Here is a 20,136-nt window from a genome sequence, read left to right as displayed (position 1 = left end):
TATTTTTGAAATCAACATCTCATTCTGTTTTACACCTATTGCAGGTAAATCCAATTTTTCTAAAAACTCCGTCAAGTCCTCTTCACCTGTAGGGGTAGGCTGTGTATACAATTTACTGTAATATTCCTCAAATACCTTTTCTATTTCTTCTGGTTCATCTAGAATTTCACTGATTAACGGGTCTCTTATTTTACGTATATTACGTAATGCTTGTTGTTTCTTAATGTGTCTAGCCATGATTTTAGTGGCTTTAGATCCTCCCTCATAGTAGGTTTGTTTTATAAACCTTGCTTTCCGTTCCACCTCTTCCAGCAGGATTTCATCTATTTTTTTCCGAGCTTCTTTAACCTGATTAAGTATTCCTGAATCTTTTGACAGTTTATGTTGATGTTCCAATTCTTTTAATTTTTCGATTTGTTTCTTGTACGTTTCTAATCTAACTTTATTTGCAAATGCTGTGTGTGAAATCAGCCTCCTTCTTATCACTGCTTTCAGTGCATCCCATAAAATTGTTTGGTCTACTTCCCCGTTATCATTTTCTTCTGTATATCTAATTATTTCCCCTTTTAATTCTTCAATTAGTCCCTTATTGTTCATTGAGTCTCCATACTGTGTTTTTCCTTTTATTGTTCAAATGAATTGTTAGGTAAATTTCACTATGATCTGATATATCAGTCACCCCTATCCTGCACTCCTTCACTCTGTATATATCTTCTTTATTCATTAAAAAATAATCAATTCTAGAGTACATTGCATGTGGGACTGAGTAGTGGGTATAGTCCCGATCAGATGGATGAAGTTCTCTCCACACATCTAATATATCCATTTCTGACATACTTATTATGTTTTTTACTTCCCTTCATACTTGTGTCTAGCTTGTAATTCAATACCACGTTAAAGTCCCCACCACAGCTACTCAGCTAAAACTAGTGCACTGTCCCTGTACAAATAAACAAATAAACGAAATGAAATGAAATGACATATCAATGTCCCTTCTGTTTCCAAATTTATAAGATCAAATATTTTTTCAAAAAATGTTTTTCCACTTTCTTGAGGGGCATACACATTGAACAGTGTCAGTAATTGGTTTTCTAACTTACCCTTTATCATGATGTATCTTCCCTCCTTATCACCAATTTCTTTGATCAATTCAAACTTCATTGTGTTGGAGACCAATATCGCCACAGCCCTCTTGTGATTTTGTCCAAAGGAACTGGAAAATTAATTCCTATAGCCTAACTTTTTAAACTTTGCGTGTTTCTCTTGCGTTAAATGTGTCTCTTGTAAAAAAAAAAATAATAATAATAATTACCTGCATCTTCTCTTTTCTGAACTTAGATTAGGCTTTACCTCTTTTTTCAACTCTCCTTATTGAGTTTTCATTCTTTTTGAACACTCAAAACAAGCAACACAAACATTGCATGATTCACACATACAACTCAACACTGCACATCATATTACCCCCAACTCCAAGCTTAACATCTTAATCAAGGTGCACAGAAATATGTTCTGTTTACACATGTACAAATAAATGCAACATAACCATAAGGCAAAACACAGGGGAAAAGCTTTGCTTTTAAAATAATCAAAAAACGGCTGCCAGATTTCGTAAAATTTGTTTTCTTGACTTTTCAGCAAGAACCTATTTTTTCTAAGTCTATATGCTTCATGACATCTGTCAAAAGATTTGAAAAAGTTGGGGGTGTTTTTTGTTTCCAATTAAGCAATATCAATCTTTGTGCGAGTAGGTTGACAAATTATACCATTCTATGCTCCATATTATTTTTCAATATACTCAGGTCAGTAATTCCGAGAACTGCCACTAGAGGGTCTGCACCAGTTGGTCTTTGCAAAATATTTGATAGCGTCTGAAAGATACTGTGCCAATAATTTGATAACTTTGGGCAGCTCCAAAACATATGCCCCAGTGATGCTGGTGTAAGTCCACATCTGTCACAGGAGGGATCTATTGAAGGAAATACTTTGTGGAGTTTTTGTTTTGACCAGTGTATGCGATGTATTATTTTGAATTGCAGGAGGCCGTGTCTTGCACATATTGAAGAGCTGTGAATTTGTGCCAGAGCTGTCTGCCATTGTTCTTCTGTGATCTCCCCTCCTACATCATCTTGCCAGGCTGATCTTAGATGGTCCATAGTATCCGTAGATATTAGATTTGAGAGTTTTTCATAAATATAGGATATTCCTCCCTTCTTATGAGGATCTAGTATAAGTATCAATTCCATTATGGACCGATTAGGAGAATTTGGGTATGATGAATTATCCTTCATAACAAAACTGCGTACCTGTAAATATTTATAGAACTGAGACCTCGGAATGTTATATTTACTCTGTACCTGTTCAAATGTTGGAAAGTTTGGTCTATAAACAAATCTGAGAAACCTTGAATTCCTTTTTCAAACCAGTCATTAAATATAGTATTCGTAAATGTGGGTGCAAAGGCATGGTTTTCTATAAGAGGAATTTTAAGTGAACCAGATTGCCACCCTTAAAATTTTCGAACCTGGGACCAGATCTTGAGTGATTCAGGGTCAACGGTGGGCAGAGTGGAAAACAGTATGGCTATGAGGGAAGAGGGGTAACAGCAGATCTTCTCTATGCTCAACCATTGCAGAGGATTTTTTTGTAGTCAGAAAGCCATCATTTTGACGTTGCACGCCCAATAATAAAGTTTAAAGTTTGGCAGTCCCATACCTCCTACTGATTCCGGCCTCTGTAAGAAAATCGTCCTTAGCCTGTTTTTTTCTTGTTCCAAATAAACTCTGAGACTATTTTATCTATGTTTTGAAAAAAAAGAAAAAAAAAAAAGATTTTTGATACAGACGGGAATACCCTGAAATAGAAAGGGAAAGACGTCATCTTAATCATGTTAATTCGGCCTGCTAATGTTATTCCCAAATATTTAAATTGATTTGAGACCTTAAAGGGCAAATTATCAAAAATTTGTTGTTCTTTTGGAGTTTTAATTGGGAATAATATGCTTTTATTAATATTGATTTTATATCCTGTTATTTGTCCAGATTTATTCAAAATTGAAATTACTGCAGGGATTGATTTAAAGGGGTCAGAGATATATATTAATAAATCATCTGCAAATAATGAGGTCTTGTATTTGGCACCTCCTCTAAAGATCCTACTGTATTCAACTGACAAACGCAAAGAGATCGCAAGAGGTTGGCTTGCCAGCGAAAAGTGGAGAGGGGATAGTGGCCATCCCTGTCTAGTGGATCTTGTTAGTGTAAAGTACTCAGGTTTAATCTTATTTGTCTGCACTGAGGCCATTGGAGATGCATACAGGAGTCTAATCCATGTCACAAACTTGGAACCGAACCCAAACCTTGACAGGGCCGAGAAGAGGAAATCCCACTCAACCCTGTCGAAGGCCTCCTCTGCGTCCAGGGATATCAGTATTTTAGAAAGTGAGTTAGGGTTCGATGTATAAATAATATTGAACAGTCTGCGGATGTTATGAGTCATTTGTCTGTTCTTGATTAAACCAGTTTGATCCTCATGTATTATTGTTGGAAGTACATGTTCTAATCTTATTGCCAATATCTTCACTAAAATTTTGGTGTCTACATTCAGTTAGTCTCGCCACCAGACAATGAGAGATCTCCGCCTTCTGATAGTCTGGGGACACTCCTTTCTAAAGTGTGTTTAACACACCGGCGAAAACGGCCGGCAACAAAGCAGCGCCTCTTGCATTTTTTAAAAGGACACGGCCCCCCAGAAATGTGTGCTCCCCCTTTTCTCGTCTGCAAGGAAACAAACACACAGAGAGCTTGAAAATGGATGCCGAGAGATTTAACTCCGTTTTATCAAACGTGTGCTCAGTCCACAAGATTGTGGAAATGAAGGACTTACAGCGACTTTGTTTAAAACTTTTAACGCAGTCGGACTATGTTTACGAGCACAAGAGTTCAGCGAGCCACCGAAGGACCGCCCTGCGGATTTACTATTGGTTCTGCAACGTAGGGAGTTTTTTTAAACTCTGAAATTGTATCCGCCCATCTAAACACAAAATCAGGGAGAAAGTCATCAGTCTTTAGTTAAGCAAAGCGTCTAAAGACTGACTTGTGAGTCTAACATTCAGTAGACTCACTGGTCTGTATGATGCGGTTTCAAGCGGATCTTTCCCTTTTTTGTGTATTAAAGAAATTGTTGCCTGATAAAATGTTGCTGGAAGAGATCCCCTTTCTGCCGACTCATTGAAGACTTTGAGAAGAAGTGGTGCTATCTCCGCTGTGAAAGTCTTATAAAATTCAGCAGTGTACCTATCTGGGTCTGGCGCTTTTGAACTTTGTAAACTACGTATTGCTAAGGTAACTTCCTCCAAAGTTATAGGCTTCTCCAGCACATGCATATCCTCCTGACGAATGGAGAGAATATTTAAATGATCAAAGAACTCCTGCATAGTTCTAGAAGTATCTATCACTTCTGTTGTATATAGTTTAGGGTAAAATTGTTTAAATTCTTGATGTATTTCTGATTGGTCCTTTGTTGTATTTCCAGAACTTGTGTGAATTTCAGTTACAAGTCTAGATGCCTCATTCAGCCTTATCTGATGAGCCAATTGTCTTCCAATTTTCTCTCCGTGTTCATAGTATCTGTGTCTGGAACGATTTATTAATTTGGTTGTTTCGGGTGTGGAGAGGAGATTAAACTCGGTTTGCAGACGTTCTTTTAGAGAGCAGTTCAGGATTAGGAGATCTTGCATACTGTTTATCCAATTCAGCAATTTGTTCTGTTATAGCTTTTCTTCTCACATTTTGTGTCCTGGTCAATTGAGCTGAGTATGAGATAATTTGTCCTCGAACATATGCTTTCAGGGCCTCCCATAATGTACCTTTAGAAACATCTGGGGTCTCATTAATTTGCATGTATAAAGCTATTTGAGATCTGATAAATTCTGTGTGGGTTTCACTGGCTGGCAAGCCATTATCCATACACCATGTTTTGGATGGATGCCTACAGGGAAAGTTTAGTTATAGTTTTAGAGGGGCGTGATCTAACAAAACAATAGCTTCATAATCTATATATTTTACAGCTGATAGAAGTTTTGAGTCTATAAAAAAAATCAATCCTGGAGAAGGACTTATGTGGCTGAGAGAAAAAAGAGTATCTTCGTTGGTTTTGGTGCTTATATCTCCATGCATCTATCATATTAGTTGACTTCAAAAAATTGTGCAGCGTTTTAGCCGATTTAGATAAAGAGTGTTGTTTGCTCGATGATCTGTTCAGCACTGGATCCATCACAAAGTTGAAGTCACCTGCTAGAAGCAGGTTATGAGTATGAAGATTGGGTAGGGAAGCAAGTACTGATGTCATAAATTCCTCATCATCAAAGTTAGGGGCATAAATGTTTGCCAGAGTTATTGGGGTGTTGTACAGTCCCCCTGTTACTATGACATACCTTCCATTCGAGTAAGCTATTATGTATGATGCAGTGAAGGGGACATTTTTATTTATTATAATAGCAGTCCCGCTATTTATTTAACTTTGAGTTAAACCTAGAATGAAACGCATGTCCAACCCAATTTGTATGTAATTGTTTATGTGCATGGTTTTTGAGGTTTTCTTACAAAAAGATTACCTCAGCCCCCAATCTCTGCAGATGAACAAGTACATTACCCCGTTTCACAGTTCCCTTTTAATCCTCTGCAATTCCATATGACAAATCTCACCACACTCTCCTCCGCACTCACTAATGATCTCTTTGGGTTTCTATCCATAGTCTAATTGGAAAAGGTACAATGGTAGCATGAATATTCCTGCATCCTGGCTGAGGAAAGAGGAGAAATAAATAAATAAATAAATAAATAAAATCAAAATAAAAAAATAAGAAGGGAAGAGGGGGGCTACACAAAAAACATGTACATGTAATAACTTTGAATAATTTTCATCACCTAACTTATTGAACTTAACAACTACCCACCCCACCCCCACCACTTCCCAAACAAGTGGTGGGAGAACAATAAGCATCTCAAAGTCCAAAGGCAACTTGCGATTCCACACACCTCAGATGAGGGGGGAAAAAGTAGAAAATTAAAAAGAGCAGACTTGGTCTCACGGCTCCATCTAAATATATTTCAATTTTGAACCTTTCAATTGTAAATTGTTGTAGTTAACATAAAACAGTGGAACTTAATGATGGCAACATAGATAGTCCTGATAGTAAGATGACAAATTTATCTCACAAAAATCAAGATGGCTGATCAGCTGTACTCTGTGTGTATGGTATTGCCTTCTTCGCTAATTTGAATAAGAAATAAACATTCAGAGTATATAATTCCAAAAGTCTAAATATCTAAATGGAGAGCAGAAACAGAGATATACAATATTGACAGGAAGAAAAAAGTGTTTACAGTTACAAAAATTGTTACTTTGGTTAGTTAAATTATTTTCACATTTTAATGTAATAACTGCTCTCTGACAGCAAAAAAACAAAACAAGAAAAAAGATTACATTATATAAAGAAAAGAATATCAAACCCCGAACATTACGATTACTTGCGTTTATGGGGATCAGTCCACTTTGGCGATCTTCTGGTTGTAGAAGTCTTCAGCGGCTTTCGGGGAATCAAAGGTGTGTCTCATCCTGTCCATGGTAATGACGAGCTTGGCAGGGAAGAATAAGCTGCACTCGATGCTGGCCTCTCGGAGTTTCCTCTTTAATGCGTTGTAAGCGGCGCGCTGCCTGCCGATCTCTGGGCTCATGTCAGGAAAGAGCTGCACCTGGTGCCCTCCGTAAGTCAGTCGTCCTTTAGCTTTGCCCAGATCCAGTATCCGCTGTTTGTCCGTGTAATAATGTAAGCGGGCGAGAATGGCCCGGGGTCTCTTTCCGTTGGCCGGCTGCGGGGCTAGCGTACGATGTGCCCGGTCAATCACTACAGGGGATCTGAAGTTGTTGGCTCCGAGCACCGCGGGGAAGAAATCAGTGAGGAATCTGATCATATCGCCGCCTTCAGCTCCCTCTTTAATACCAATCAGCCATAGATTTTTTCTTCTGCTTCTATTTTCGAGATCCTGATATTTGTCTTGCAGTGTCTTATACTCTTTATTGATTAGTTCATGTGTCTTTTCCAGAACGGTGACTCTGTCCATCATTTCGCCGAGCACGGTTTCCACCTCGTCACATTTATCAGCTAGTCTCTGCCTGAGCCGAGCGGAATGGGGCTAACTCGCCGGCTAGCTCGTCCCGTATGGACAGTATGTCGGCTTTAGTTTCTTCACAGAGAGAGACAATATCCTTCTTTATCTCTTTAAATGATGAGGTGATTTCAGCTTTAATCTGAACCAGTACCTCTTCCCTGGATGTTTGTAGTTCTTCTCTCAGCATCCCCAGGGAGAGTGTGTTCACCACTGCGCTGTTGGCCATCTTTGGGCTGCTCCGAGTGAATAGAGTAATCGTTCTTTGTGTTTGCGTCTTTTGCCTTTTCTCTCGACGTGTGTTCTTTTTCATGTCAGGAGTTTAACGCGGAGTAGTTGACATTTAGATCGTGTCCCCTTCTACCGGTTTTGAAGGTTCAAACTCACTTATTATTTTTATGTCGGAGCTCCTCTCCTCCGCAATCTACTCCATCATGCGGAAACCGGAAGTCTTTACCTCTTTTTTTAATATTATTTATGCCATTAATAGTCAACGACACCACCATTATATCATTGTTGCATTGTTTATATCCCTTGAAATGGTTCTTAGCCCCTCCACTGTAATATTTTCAACCAACATTTTCCCATGAACAAAGTATGAACAAACACAGAAACTGAACTCCCTGTAAATAAGGGCCTTGTTCCCCATAGGCCCGTCTCCCTGTTGGCGGGAGTGAGGGATGACCTTTTGTATATAAAGGGCCCCCCCTAGTGATGTGGGGTAAACCTGAAATAAGCCCTCCCATCCTACTAGTTAAGTCCAACAGTTACTAGTTTAATAGGTCTCCCTGTCGATTCTTATGTAAACATTAGAGAAGTATTGTGCTTATAGGGGAGGGGGGTGTTTTTAAGATTCCCCACTTTAAGTCTGTCTCAGTGGAACCCTTTCTGTTGTAATAAATAAAGAACTTCAGGTTGTCACCTGGAGTATAATACATAGAAATAAAATGAGAAATCAAAACAGAAGGTTAAATATAAATCAGTTAGTCACCCTTTAAATACCTTGTGTAATATCAAAATAAACTGGTTGTCTGTTCAGTTTTGGTGCCTCTGCTTACTCACCCAGCCATTATATAGGCTTTAACTTAAAAACAGGAGCCATCTAGTTCTTTTTGGTTTCCTGGGGATTCTTTCCTCACTTACACCCCCCTCTCCATTGACCTGATCTTCATCGTTGTTTCATCTTTTAAACTCTTGCAGCTTTTCCCTCGCTCAGCTCCCTGCTTCTTGGCTGAGTTCCTCTGAGGCGGTTGTCCCTCCGTTTGTCCCCTGCTTCTCTCCAATGCATTGTCATGGTGCAGCTCTTCGGATTCGCTCCTCGAGTGAAGGTCTGCTGCCGTGCCTCTCCTGTATCTCCAGCTGTCTTCTCCTCATGTCTTGCGCTGCATCTTCAGCGTTGTTGTAAATCTTGGGTCCATCTGACCAGTGGATCCTTATTCTACTCAGAGGCGCCTGGAAGCGTATGTTTTTCTCTTTCAGAAAGTTTTTGATCTCAGAGTAGGACTTACGCATCTTCATCACCTCAGTGGGATAATCATGGTCCAAAAATATCTCTCTTCTGCCGGCTTGCATTTTCTTTTTCCAGGCTTTAGCCAGAATGTTCTCTTTGGTTTCGTATTTCAGAAAGTTGATCACTATAGATGTCGGAGTTGATCCCAGTGGTGTTTTTTTCCCGAGGCTTCTGTGTGCCCATTGGATATGCAGTTCAGTTCCGTCCAGTAGCCCAAGCTCCCGGCGTAGGAGCCCGTCCATCAACTCTGGCACGGATTCATTGTCCTGTTCAGCCACGTTATAAATTCTTAAGTTACAGCATCTTCCATGTCCTTCCACCTCGGTCAGCTTCTCTTGCAGTTCCGTTTGCTGTTTTATTAGAGTAAGGATGGCTTCTTTCGCATCCATGTTCCAGTCTTCCAACTCGGTTATTCGTTCCTGTGCCTCAGTAATATCCTTCCGCTGTTGTTGTATTTCCGCGACATTTTGCGCCACTCTTCTGTTCATTTCCTCTTTAAAGCCGACAAACTCTCACCTCACCTCCTCTTTGAATTACTCTTTGAATTTCGAGAGGTCTTCCTTCATCTCCTGTTTGAGGTCTCGTATTTCTTTCATGATAGCAGTGAGTCCCTCCAGTAGCAGGTGGGTGATGCAACAGGACAACAACCCAAAACACCGGAGCAAGTTCACAACAAAATGGCTTCAGAAAAACAAAATCCACCTTTTGGAGTGACCAAGTCAGAGCCCAGACCTCAACCCAATAGAGATGCTATGGAATGACTTGAAGAGAGCCATACACATGAGACGTCCAAAGAATTTGACAGAGCTAAAGCAGTTCTGCCAGGAAGAATGGGCTAAAATTCCTCCTCAACGATGTGCAGGTCTGATCCACAGCTACAGGAAGTGCCTGGTTGAAGTTATTGCTGCCAAGGGGGGGTCAACCAGTTATTAATTCTAAGGGTTCACTTACTTTTTCCACTGCCATTTTGAATGTTGAATGAGTGTGTTCAATACAGACATGAAAGATCAGGTTTTTTTGTGTGTTATTATTTTAGACACATTATATTTGTCAATACCCTTGACTTAGTTGAAGATCAGATCACATTTTATGAGAAATTTATTCAGAAAACCATGACATTCCAAAAGGTTCACATACTTTTTCTTGCCACTGTATGAAGAGGGGAGACTCTCTGAAATCTGGCAATATAAGAACCATGATGGTGGGACATTCTGTCACTTCACAGTTGTCCAAAACATGTGGTTTGCGCCAGGCGGACATAATTTCCAGTATTTTTTCATTATTGCAAAAAATTCCATTGACTCATTCACAAGTCAAAAATGTGTTTTATTTGAAAGAAACATGCAATATTTACATCTAAGATCATAGAAAAATAATAACATTATTATTCCTCACTATATGAAGTGACTGATGACAATATCTGTATAATGGATATGGAATGGATATATATATATAAAGAAATTCATCATGTTTTTATTTTGTAGACAATTGATCTTTATTTGTAGCGTGATGGGATGACAGCACAATGATGGTTTGGTATCATCGGAAAGCTCCGGTCCTGCGCTTCCATGTGATATGGTATTTCTGTGCGACCCTGCATTCACAAGTAATCCATCCAAGAGCAATGTGTGTGCAAAGCTGTATGAAAGCTTTGTTATACATAATTTTAGTGTAACTTTATCATTGTTTTTCCTTGTGAAAACATTGGACTACCAGCAAGCTTGGTCTTGTCGGAAAGCTGCAGTTCCGCTGTTTCACGTGATATTAGTGGCTTCTCACTATGACGTACGGTTGCGGAGAAAATCCATAGAGAAGAACAGGTGGCAGGTGGAACCGGAGGCATTTTATATCAATTTTTCGAGACTAGGGCAGGGCAAATTGACCTATGGCTAAGCCACGTCCCCCTCCACTCACTCGGACAAAATATCAACATCCAGTGACCGGTGCTATGGCAGGTGTCACGGTACACGGCATTTTGCAGGAGGCAATTGATGATTGGAGACATAACTATCAAATTTTGGTGCATCAAAGTGCTGAAGTTAAGGTTTTTGGCTATCTCTGCGATTGCAGAAGTTAATGAAGCTAAGCTCCAGAAGTTAACGTTAGCTTAACTAGAGCCCTTTGGACAACAGCCAACAATGATGTACGATCACCAAAGTAAAAAAACTAGACCAAAATAGGCTAATGAACTCCCAGCGAACAAGGTGACATGATGACCAACGCAGCTAGGAGCTAAAGTTAGGCTAACTTTAGCTTACGCTAGCTAGAGATGTATATTTCATTCCAGCAAAGTCACAATATGTTGCCTCAAACACGATGTTGACTTACCTTAGAACAGATATAGTCATCCTTGTTAATCTTATTCACATTGAGTTGATGTTGTGGTAAGTGATGTCATGAGAACCGATACTCGTGATACCTTTAGATTCCATGATGAAAAACACCCGGCGATTCTATCTTTTTTTTTTTTTTTTTGCAAAACCGGAAGAACCGATACAAACATAAGAATCGGTGCTATGACTCTTCCGGAACTGATGGGTGCAGTATACGCCATATAGCGTTACAGTCCATGCCTACATTAAGAGTGAGGGAGTGACGAGGAAGTAGAACTACACATGGCAGCAGCTGCCTGCTAAAGCCCACATTCAGAACCAGTCACGGCCACACTTTAGGCCAGAAAATAGATCTGCTAGCAATATATGCAGTTTTAAACACCACTTTGTCTGTTTATTAATTGCTTTTAACTCATTCAAAATTGCCTCTGAACCGTCCGTGCTCCGTGCGGAGCTTTGTCTGGACTCCGGACATCTCCCTCTCTCCCCCAGTGCCCCCTATGAGGGCCTCCTATGAGCCCAGCCTTCCAGACGTGCAGCACTCCGTTAAATGTCACTCAGTTCATCAGAAAATATCCCAATTAAAATCGGTAGCATAATAAGCAGATATGTTCCATGTTATTTTGTTTAATTTCAACAACACAGAGAACAGCTTGAACAAGCTGCGTGTGAGCTAACTATCAGGGATTTCACTCTCAGTAGTATGTGACTGCGCATGCGCGTCTACTTCCGAAACACAGCGATTGAGGTACATTTGATTTATTGTACTGGGACGTTTGATTTATCCACAAGTGGACCACGGACGTCAAAAAACGCCGTTTGCACCCGGACAGCACAAACAAAATGAAACCAACAAAATTCCAGACATTCTTGTGGGTGGCTCAAACGCTGTCAGCGTGATTTAAATAGTAAATATTTAGATAGTTTATTGAGTTTATTGCAGATGTTGATCAATGTTTTTTACAACGAAAAATAGGTACATGAAAAGAGAGAAAGAAAAAAATATAAGTAATATCAGTCTGTTGAAAGAAATGTTATTTTATATGCAAATATTTTAATAAAGTATTTCTTGTTTAAGTACATGGGATCTTACTTTTTTTTTTTTTTTTTTTTTTTATAACCGTGGTATCGACTTTGGTATCGAGAATCATGTAATTTTACTGGTATCGGCACCAACTACTGAATTTTTGGTATCATGACATCCCTATTTGTGGTCTACCGCACAACTTTATCCAAAGGAGACACTTTTCTCGGTTGAGATGTGGTTTAGGAAAGGGTAAAAAATACACCCTGTCGCCCAGCCTCTCAGGATGCCTTGTGTCGGAGTTGCATGTACCCCATGCACACCGTTTGACCATTTTTAAACCTCAAATCTCAGAAAAAGCTCATAAAACCGAACAAAACTGACTTTCTGTAATGCATTTCAATGGGCATCCAGGCAGAGAAGTCCGAGTGTATGGGCATGGCTATACGCACTGTGATTGGCCCATCGCGTTTGAGGGCGGGGCTTAGCCATAGGTCAATTATCAGTGTATGGGAAACACTGTGTGGTGTAACTGTCAAACTAGGCAGCTCCCATCGAATATGAATCAAGATTGTTACAGCCAGGCCTGGAATTTCGTCATTTTAGGGGCAAGGCCACTTGGCCTTTCGTGTTGGCAATTTTTTGAGGGCACAAAGGCCAAAAGCCAAGGCAGCAAGGCCATAAAATAAAACAATGATTTTAAGTCCACGTTCATCATGCATTTAAGGACTAACGATGTATAACTATCTGTGAAATTAATAAATAAAAAAATTCAAGTAATAATAATGAGTATAATAAGTAATAATGGGATTTATTTAATAGCACTAATAAACCCAATGTGTTTTAAACATAGAACAACCAGGTTTATGTATTTATAAGCAAATGTCGACGGGCCACATTTTTAGCAGCGAGCAACCAATCCACTTTTTATTTTTGCATACATCTATATATTTATATATACACAGGCATGGTCCTCCTCAACATGATGCAGAAACAGACTAAAAGAGAGCTATCAATGCACAGAAGCATAATAAGTGACATTAACAGTATCTAATAACACACACTATCTCTTTACCAGCATCTCCCTCTCCCCTCTCCTCCACACACACACACATGCACACACCTCACCTCCTGATGCTTTCCTTATAGGTCAGTTACACAGGATATAGATTGCAGTTAGGTCATTGATTAGTTGGCTTCACCACAGCTAAGTGTTTAGTTTGCTAATACTGTTCACAAACAGATTCTTGCACACAACTTAACAATCTCTGCACTAATTCAGACCATTTGCAACACACGTCACATTGACATAGACTCATTGACAAATAGGCTTTCAACAGAGCTACACCCAACCAGGCATCTCAAAGTTCCTTTCCTTTGTCTTTGTCCTGACCACACGGTCAGACAAACACCTCCCCCGACCGGAAGCCAGCTTTGATTCAGCCATTTTGGTAGTTCTCTGTTGTCAGACATTTTGTTTGTAGGCCAAACGGCTACTTGATCAATACACCCGCCTTTGTCTTTCTCCTTTCTCTCTCTCACACTCACACACACACACACACACATATATACACACCAAGCTTGTATATAGTTAGTTAGAATTTGTGTGTTTTGGTTTGCTTTACTTATTTGTGAATAAATATAATTCTTTGGAATCATGCCTGCTGTCTGTTTAATGTTGCACAAGAGTGAATGAATAGTCAAGAACTCCAAAATCCTTCAGGCGTTACTGTTAATTCTGGTTGCTGTCATTAATTTAATTATTAATCAAACTCCAAATGAATAGTTTAGTGTATTTTATGAGACTGATATCTTTAACTGGCTATCATTTTTCCCTTTACGGGAATGGTGCCCCACGAGGTGATTTAATGTTAATGAAGTCACATTATTTAACATAATTATTAATTATTAACAATAATTATTAATTGTTTCTGATAGCCAATTTAACCCCAACATATCTGGTGCCTCCGTGTGAGGTAAATATATGTTGATTCCCAACATAGGTGTCAAAGCCGTGTTGACAGGTAAGAGGCAGAGGAGAAAACTGCAAAATCACCTGGGGCAGTGTGGACAGGGCATCAAGGCCACTGTGGCCTTAGGGCAGATATTTTTTTCAAGGGCACAGGGCCAAATAGCCCTCGTGGCCCTCGTGAAATTCCTGCCCTGGTTACAACATTGCTTATTTCTCACTCTAAATGTTTTCAGATTTATTTTTAAGTGTACAGTTTAGCTGTAAGATGAGAAAGTTTGTGACCCGGCTGCCATGTTGAAAACAGTTGATTGAAGTACCGAGCACCAGCCGGACCAACTTTCTCATTTTACAGCTGAACAGTACACTGAAATATGTTTCTGAAAACATTTGAGTGACTGGCAGGGACCCTCCTGTTCCCTGGGGAGAGCTCCAACACAGCAGCGCTCAGTATGGGGGCTCGTGAGTATCCCCATACATGCCTGATGTCCCTCACCCTGGACAACTCCAGTATGGGCGGTGTGTAGAGGTGAGCCAACTATGTCTAGTTGGCACTGCTCCACCTACAGCTCCAGCTCTGGTTCCTTTCCCGCTAGAGAGGTGACATTCCACATCTCTAGAGCCAGTCTGCAATGCTAGGGGTCAGCACGCCTGGGGCCCCGCCCCTGCCTGCTGCACCTGACCTCAGTGTCTGTCCCTGTGGGTGGTGATCCCACAGGGCGGCAGCTCCATGTAATTTCTATGAGCCCAGTCACAAGACGCTTGCCAGCCAGCCCCCTCCTAGGTCTGGCTCCTGAAGGGGGACTCTGTTTCTCCATACCGGACTAGGTACTCAAGTTCTGTTGTAGCAGTGTCATCAGAGTTTATGTTTGTGTAAATTTCAAAAAATTCTCCCACTTTTTTTTTTTACTAAGTTAAGTTCATTTTTTTAGTAATTATTATTTATCCTTTTGCTTTTTTTTAATCTTTGTATCCAGTCAGTCAGTCAGTCAGTCAGTCAGTCAGTCAGTCAGTCAGTCAGTCGTAGGCAGTGGAACAAAGTTTAAACACAACATTTACATATTTTCATCTGATAAAGTGCATATTAGGAACTTTTTTAGCAAGCTGTTGCTATTTACAAATAATCAGATACAGATCAAGAATTTGTTAGTTGGTGAGCTTCAGAGGTGTTGGCTGAGCAGCCCCTACTCCAACTCCGTGCTTTACACACAGATATAAAAGTGGTATCAATGTCTTTTCATTCAGCTTGTGCTCAGCAATATACAGTATTGTTATGAGTCATGACAGCCAATATTGCCACCTATCATTTATGTTTCTTTTGAACTAAAAAATAAACTTTTGTGCTTATTGTCATAAATTTCACTCGTACTCGTACTCGTACTCGTCGTCCTCCACTTATCTGGGTCCGGGTCGCGGGGGCAGCAGCCTCATCAAAGAAGCCTAGACAGTCCTCTCCCCAGCCACTTCCGTCAGCTCTTCCGCGGGAACCCCGAGGCGTTCCCAGGCCAGCCGGGCGATGTAATCCCTCCAGCGTGTCCTGGGGCAGCCCCGAGGTCTCCTCCCAGTTGGACATGCCCGAAACACCTCCCAAGGGAGGCGCATGGAAGGCATCCTTACCAGATGCCCGAACCACCTCAACTGGCTCCTCTCGATGTGGAGGAGCAGCGGCTCTACTTCGAGTCCCTCCCGGATGTCCGAGCTCCTCACCCTATCTCTAAGGCTGAGCCCAGCCACCCTGCGGAGGAAACTCATTTTGGCCGCTTGTACTCGTGATCTCGTTCTTTTGGTCACTACCCAGAGCTCGTGACCATAGGTGAGAAATTCTGACTGTTATCTGCTCTTACGAGATTCCAAGATACTTAAACTCCTCCACCTAAGGCAGGACCTCCCCCCCGACCTGGAGTGGGCAATCCACCCTTTTCCGGCTGAGCACCATGGCCTCAGACTTGGAGGTGCTGATTCTCATCCCAGCTGCTTCACACTCGGCTGCGAACCGTCTCAGCCAGAGCTGGAGGTCACTGTTCGATGGAGCTAGGAAGACCACGTCATCCGCAAAAAGCAGGGACAAGATCCTCCCGTCACCGAACCTGACATCCTCCACCACTCGGCTGCGCCTAGAAATTCTGTCCATTAAAGTTATGAACAGAACCGGTGACGAAGGGCAGCCCTGGTGGAGTCCAACTCTCACCGGGAACAGGTCCGACAATTTGTAATCAACTGTATGATCATGTGAGAGCCAAATAACCAACAGGATATCAGTATAGTAAAATCAGAACATCAGCTTTATCGCATCTTCTTTTCATGTACCAACAGCTGAGAAACAGCTTATTCTCTTCCTTATAGACTCTTTGTATTGTATTTGTATTGGATTGTATTTACCTTCTTCTGACTCTTTTTCCCATCCTTCCATTTCATTTCCCCCCTCCTTCTTCTTATTATGCATTCCACTGGACTCTCTTCCTCTCCCTTCTCTCTCTCCTGCTTAAGCTCAGAACAGTTTGCAAATGGCTCTGGTAGGGGGCTGACTGTGACTGTGACTGTGGCTTTAAGTGGAGAAACCATTGCTATCAACAGACACCCACTGTCCAACACACACACAGACACACACCCTGTTTCAAGCCAAAATTGATGAGGCAGATTTATGACGGCTGCTGGCCACAACAAATTAAGTTGACAGTGATGTATGTGAGGGGGCCAGTGTCAGACCACACACACACATACACGGCACACAGCAGTGGCCCCCTACTCCCAGACCTTCTTGTTAGGCGTCCCTGTCAGGCAGCCCCCCTCCAGCATACCTACATAATAAAATTCCTCATTCTGATTTGTGTTTTTTCCTTCCCTCTCCCTATTTCCTCTTGTCCACCTTCTTCCCTCCATCCCCAGACTCATCCCGCCGCCAGCAAATTGCCCTTGAAGGACAACTTCACATTTGATGACTACAGGTCAGTGTGTTTGTGTGTGTATAAGTGTGTGTGCAGAATGGGCCTGTTCTTAGATTCTCATGTCATCTTTTACATGTTAATGTGTGTCATTCCTATATCATGTTTCTGTTCCTGAGAATAATTCTGGCTGCCATCATTCCTATAGTTAGTAATAACAGTGTCATAAACAGGAGAAGTCAGATGACCAAACGGGTTATAAAAAAATGGAGGTTAGTCTAACTTATTTGGAAGACAAACAGAAGGTAAATAGTACAAATTATTAGAAATTATTAGCTAAACTGTCTGTTGTAAACATCACAATTTCCATTTGGCTTATTGGTTCAGGTTGGACTTGAACTTACTGTACTTGATGTAAATGTGTGCACTCACTTTTCCTATGCAGTGAGGGATTTCCACTGACATATCCAGCATGTAGTTTTACTTCAAAATAAGTGTTATAATAAGCAATGAGAATCTTTGTGAATCTCACAGTTCGATTTTGATTCCCTATGTTATGATTCAATATGACTCTGTCAACAATAGCCGTGGCCGGAGGCATTATGTTTTTGGGTTGTCCGTCCCACCGTCCCATTCTTGTGAACTCAAGATCTCTATGAGAATGCCCTGAGGGAATACTTTCAAATTTTGCACAAACGTCCACTTGAACACAACAATGAACTGATTACATTTTGGTCACACTGTGACCTCATATATCTTATTCTTGTGACCTCATATATCTTATTCTTGTGAGCACGATATCTCAAGAACACCTTAAGGGAATTTCTTCAAATTTTACACAAACATTCACTTGGATGAACTGATTTAGATTTTGGTGGTCAAAGGTCACTATGACCTTGCATCCGTCTCATTATTATGAATGTGATATCTCAAGAGCACCTTAAAGGAATTTCTTCAAATAACACACAAACATCCACTTTAAGTCAAGAATGAACTCATCAGAATTTGGTGGTCAAATGTTACTGTGACCTTGTCTCTCATTTGTGAATGCAATATCTCAAATCTGACACAAACATTCACTTGGACGCAACAGTGAATTGATAAGATTTTGGTGGTCATAGGTCAGTGTAACCTTGCATCCATCTTGTTCTCATGAATGTGATATCTCAAGAACACCTTGTGGTAACTTCTTCAAATTTGACACAAATGTCCACTTGGACTTAAGAATGAACTGATTACAATTTGGCGGTTGAAGGTCAAAGATCAAGGTCCCTGTGACCTTACAAAACATGTTTTTGGCCATAACTCATGTTTTCTTACGCCACTTACAACAAAATTTCACAGAAATGTCTAATAGGATAAAATAAAATCTAACAGTGATGACATTTTATGTACAAAAGGTCGAAGGACAACTTCACTATGACAACAGAATGTTCTGCAAAAACACTTTCCTTGCCATTATTCAGCGTCATATCTCAGGAACAGAAGGGGAGACATTTGGTCGGATACTGAATTGGTGACATTAACCTTGAAACTGTGCTGATTGCATAGACCTTCTGTGCTACCAGGGTTCATGGAGGCATACTTGTGCGAGGCGATAATTGTTTTCTTAGAATTGATTTTTGATTCTGTAATCAGACAATGGCACACTGTCCTCGAGCACTGCACACAACAAATGACATTACCACCTTGATGTTGGAATGAACAGGCAAGTAGAAAAAAGATTGTGGAAGTACACAACTTTTTTTTATTGTGAACATTGTGGCATATTTCCATTTTCCATCAATTTAGTGTGGAGGAACCCTAAAAGCTTAATTATGTACAATTATCAAATTTTTGATCACCTGATTTGATTCAGAATTGTGATTCTTTTGGATAATCTACCTGAACTGTTGGCTTGTTGACAACCAGTCAGCAATGGGCCAAATTTCACCCACTAAACCAGTGAGTGCGATGTTACTATAACTGATGGAGATAATGGCCAAAACTACAAAACACAACACCCATGTGGTAATAAACCGGAATTCTCCACAAAGCTTAATTATTGCATGCTGAAGGAGCAGAGAAAGTGGGCCGGTGATGAATTATTCCTTCAGTATCTCCTCCCTCCCTGTCCTTCTCCATCTTCCCTCCTCCTCATTTCCTGTTTTTCTGCTCTGTTCACCCTCCACTCTCTTTCTCATCCTCCCTCCATCCTCCTTCCTTCTCTCTCCATCCTCATCTGATGCAAGGCTTCTCTCTGTTTGGCAATACACATCTAAGAGTCAAATCTTCCCTCTCCTTTATGAAGCAAGAACTGCAATTGTCCAGGATGTCAATGGGATATGTAAACCTCACTGTAACAAGCAGTGACTGGTTGATTGTATCTACCAGGTGGGCAGTGTCCTCAGTGATGACCCGTCAGAACCAGATCCCTACTGAGGATGGCAGCCGAATCACTCTGGCTCTCATCCCCCTCTGGGACATGTGTAACCACATAAATGGACTGGTAAAGTTTTTGTCTCACACTCACACACTCTGACTTACATTATTATTGTTTTGGTAAACATAAAAATATATTTACTGAGTGCAGGTAAAGGTTGAATTAGTAAAAGTTGTTGATCTGCAGATTACCACTGGCTACAATCTGGAGGATGATCGCTGTGAATGCGTGGCACTGCAGGACTACAAAGAGAACGAACAGGTAAAGAAACTACCATTCATATATTTTCATCTTTATTGTCTCTTTTGCTTAACTCACACACAAACCTTTACATACAGTACACTGTCTCTGCAGCAACCATGTGAGTCAGAAATCACACTCATTGTTCAGACACACAAGTCAGCCAAATTTCAACTTCCTGTTTACATCAGCTAAAGCATTATGGGAACTCAGATGGGACAAACTCAAACAGTATTCATCCTCCATAAAAATAAGGAATATAAAAAAGTAGGAGTGACAAAATCTATAACATTAAAAAAAAATTGTTTTACTTGACCACATTTCATGCCTCTGTGCCAGCGATAGCTGAAGACCGTCGGTCATTTGACCGGTTACAATTACCACCCCTGCCCACTTGGCGGCGGAGTGCACAGTCAGTGGTTTAAGTGGCTGCTGTTTTCACACTGCAGAGAAAAAGTCATTCATCTGCTTCATGTAGCGTTGTTAACATAACGGCCTGGACACACCAGATGTGTTAGTGCCGCAGAAGTCCTGCGAGTATACTCACAGGCGCTTGACTGTCCACACAGGCAGCGCATTTCTCCTGCGCT

The 20,136-nt window shown here is 40.8% G+C and overlaps 1 protein-coding gene across 1 annotated transcript in view; it reads left to right on the top strand.

Moving 5' to 3' along the window:
* The window catches only part of setd3 (SET domain containing 3, actin histidine methyltransferase), a 96,500-nt gene that overhangs the window by 63,167 nt on the left and 13,197 nt on the right, over window positions 1-20,136 (top strand). Inside the window, exons 7-9 of the mRNA XM_050061963.1 lie at window positions 16,889-16,947; window positions 19,258-19,372; window positions 19,493-19,567. Coding sequence (XP_049917920.1) covers window positions 16,889-16,947; window positions 19,258-19,372; window positions 19,493-19,567 — 249 coding nt within the window. The remainder of the gene's footprint in view (window positions 1-16,888; window positions 16,948-19,257; window positions 19,373-19,492; window positions 19,568-20,136) is intronic.

This window comes from Epinephelus moara, chromosome 14 (genome assembly GCF_006386435.1).
Source record: "Epinephelus moara isolate mb chromosome 14, YSFRI_EMoa_1.0, whole genome shotgun sequence".
NCBI classification, from domain to species: domain Eukaryota; kingdom Metazoa; phylum Chordata; class Actinopteri; order Perciformes; family Serranidae; genus Epinephelus; species Epinephelus moara.
The sequence above is the reverse complement of the archived record's forward strand: the minus strand, read 5'-3'. Positions and strand labels throughout refer to the sequence as shown.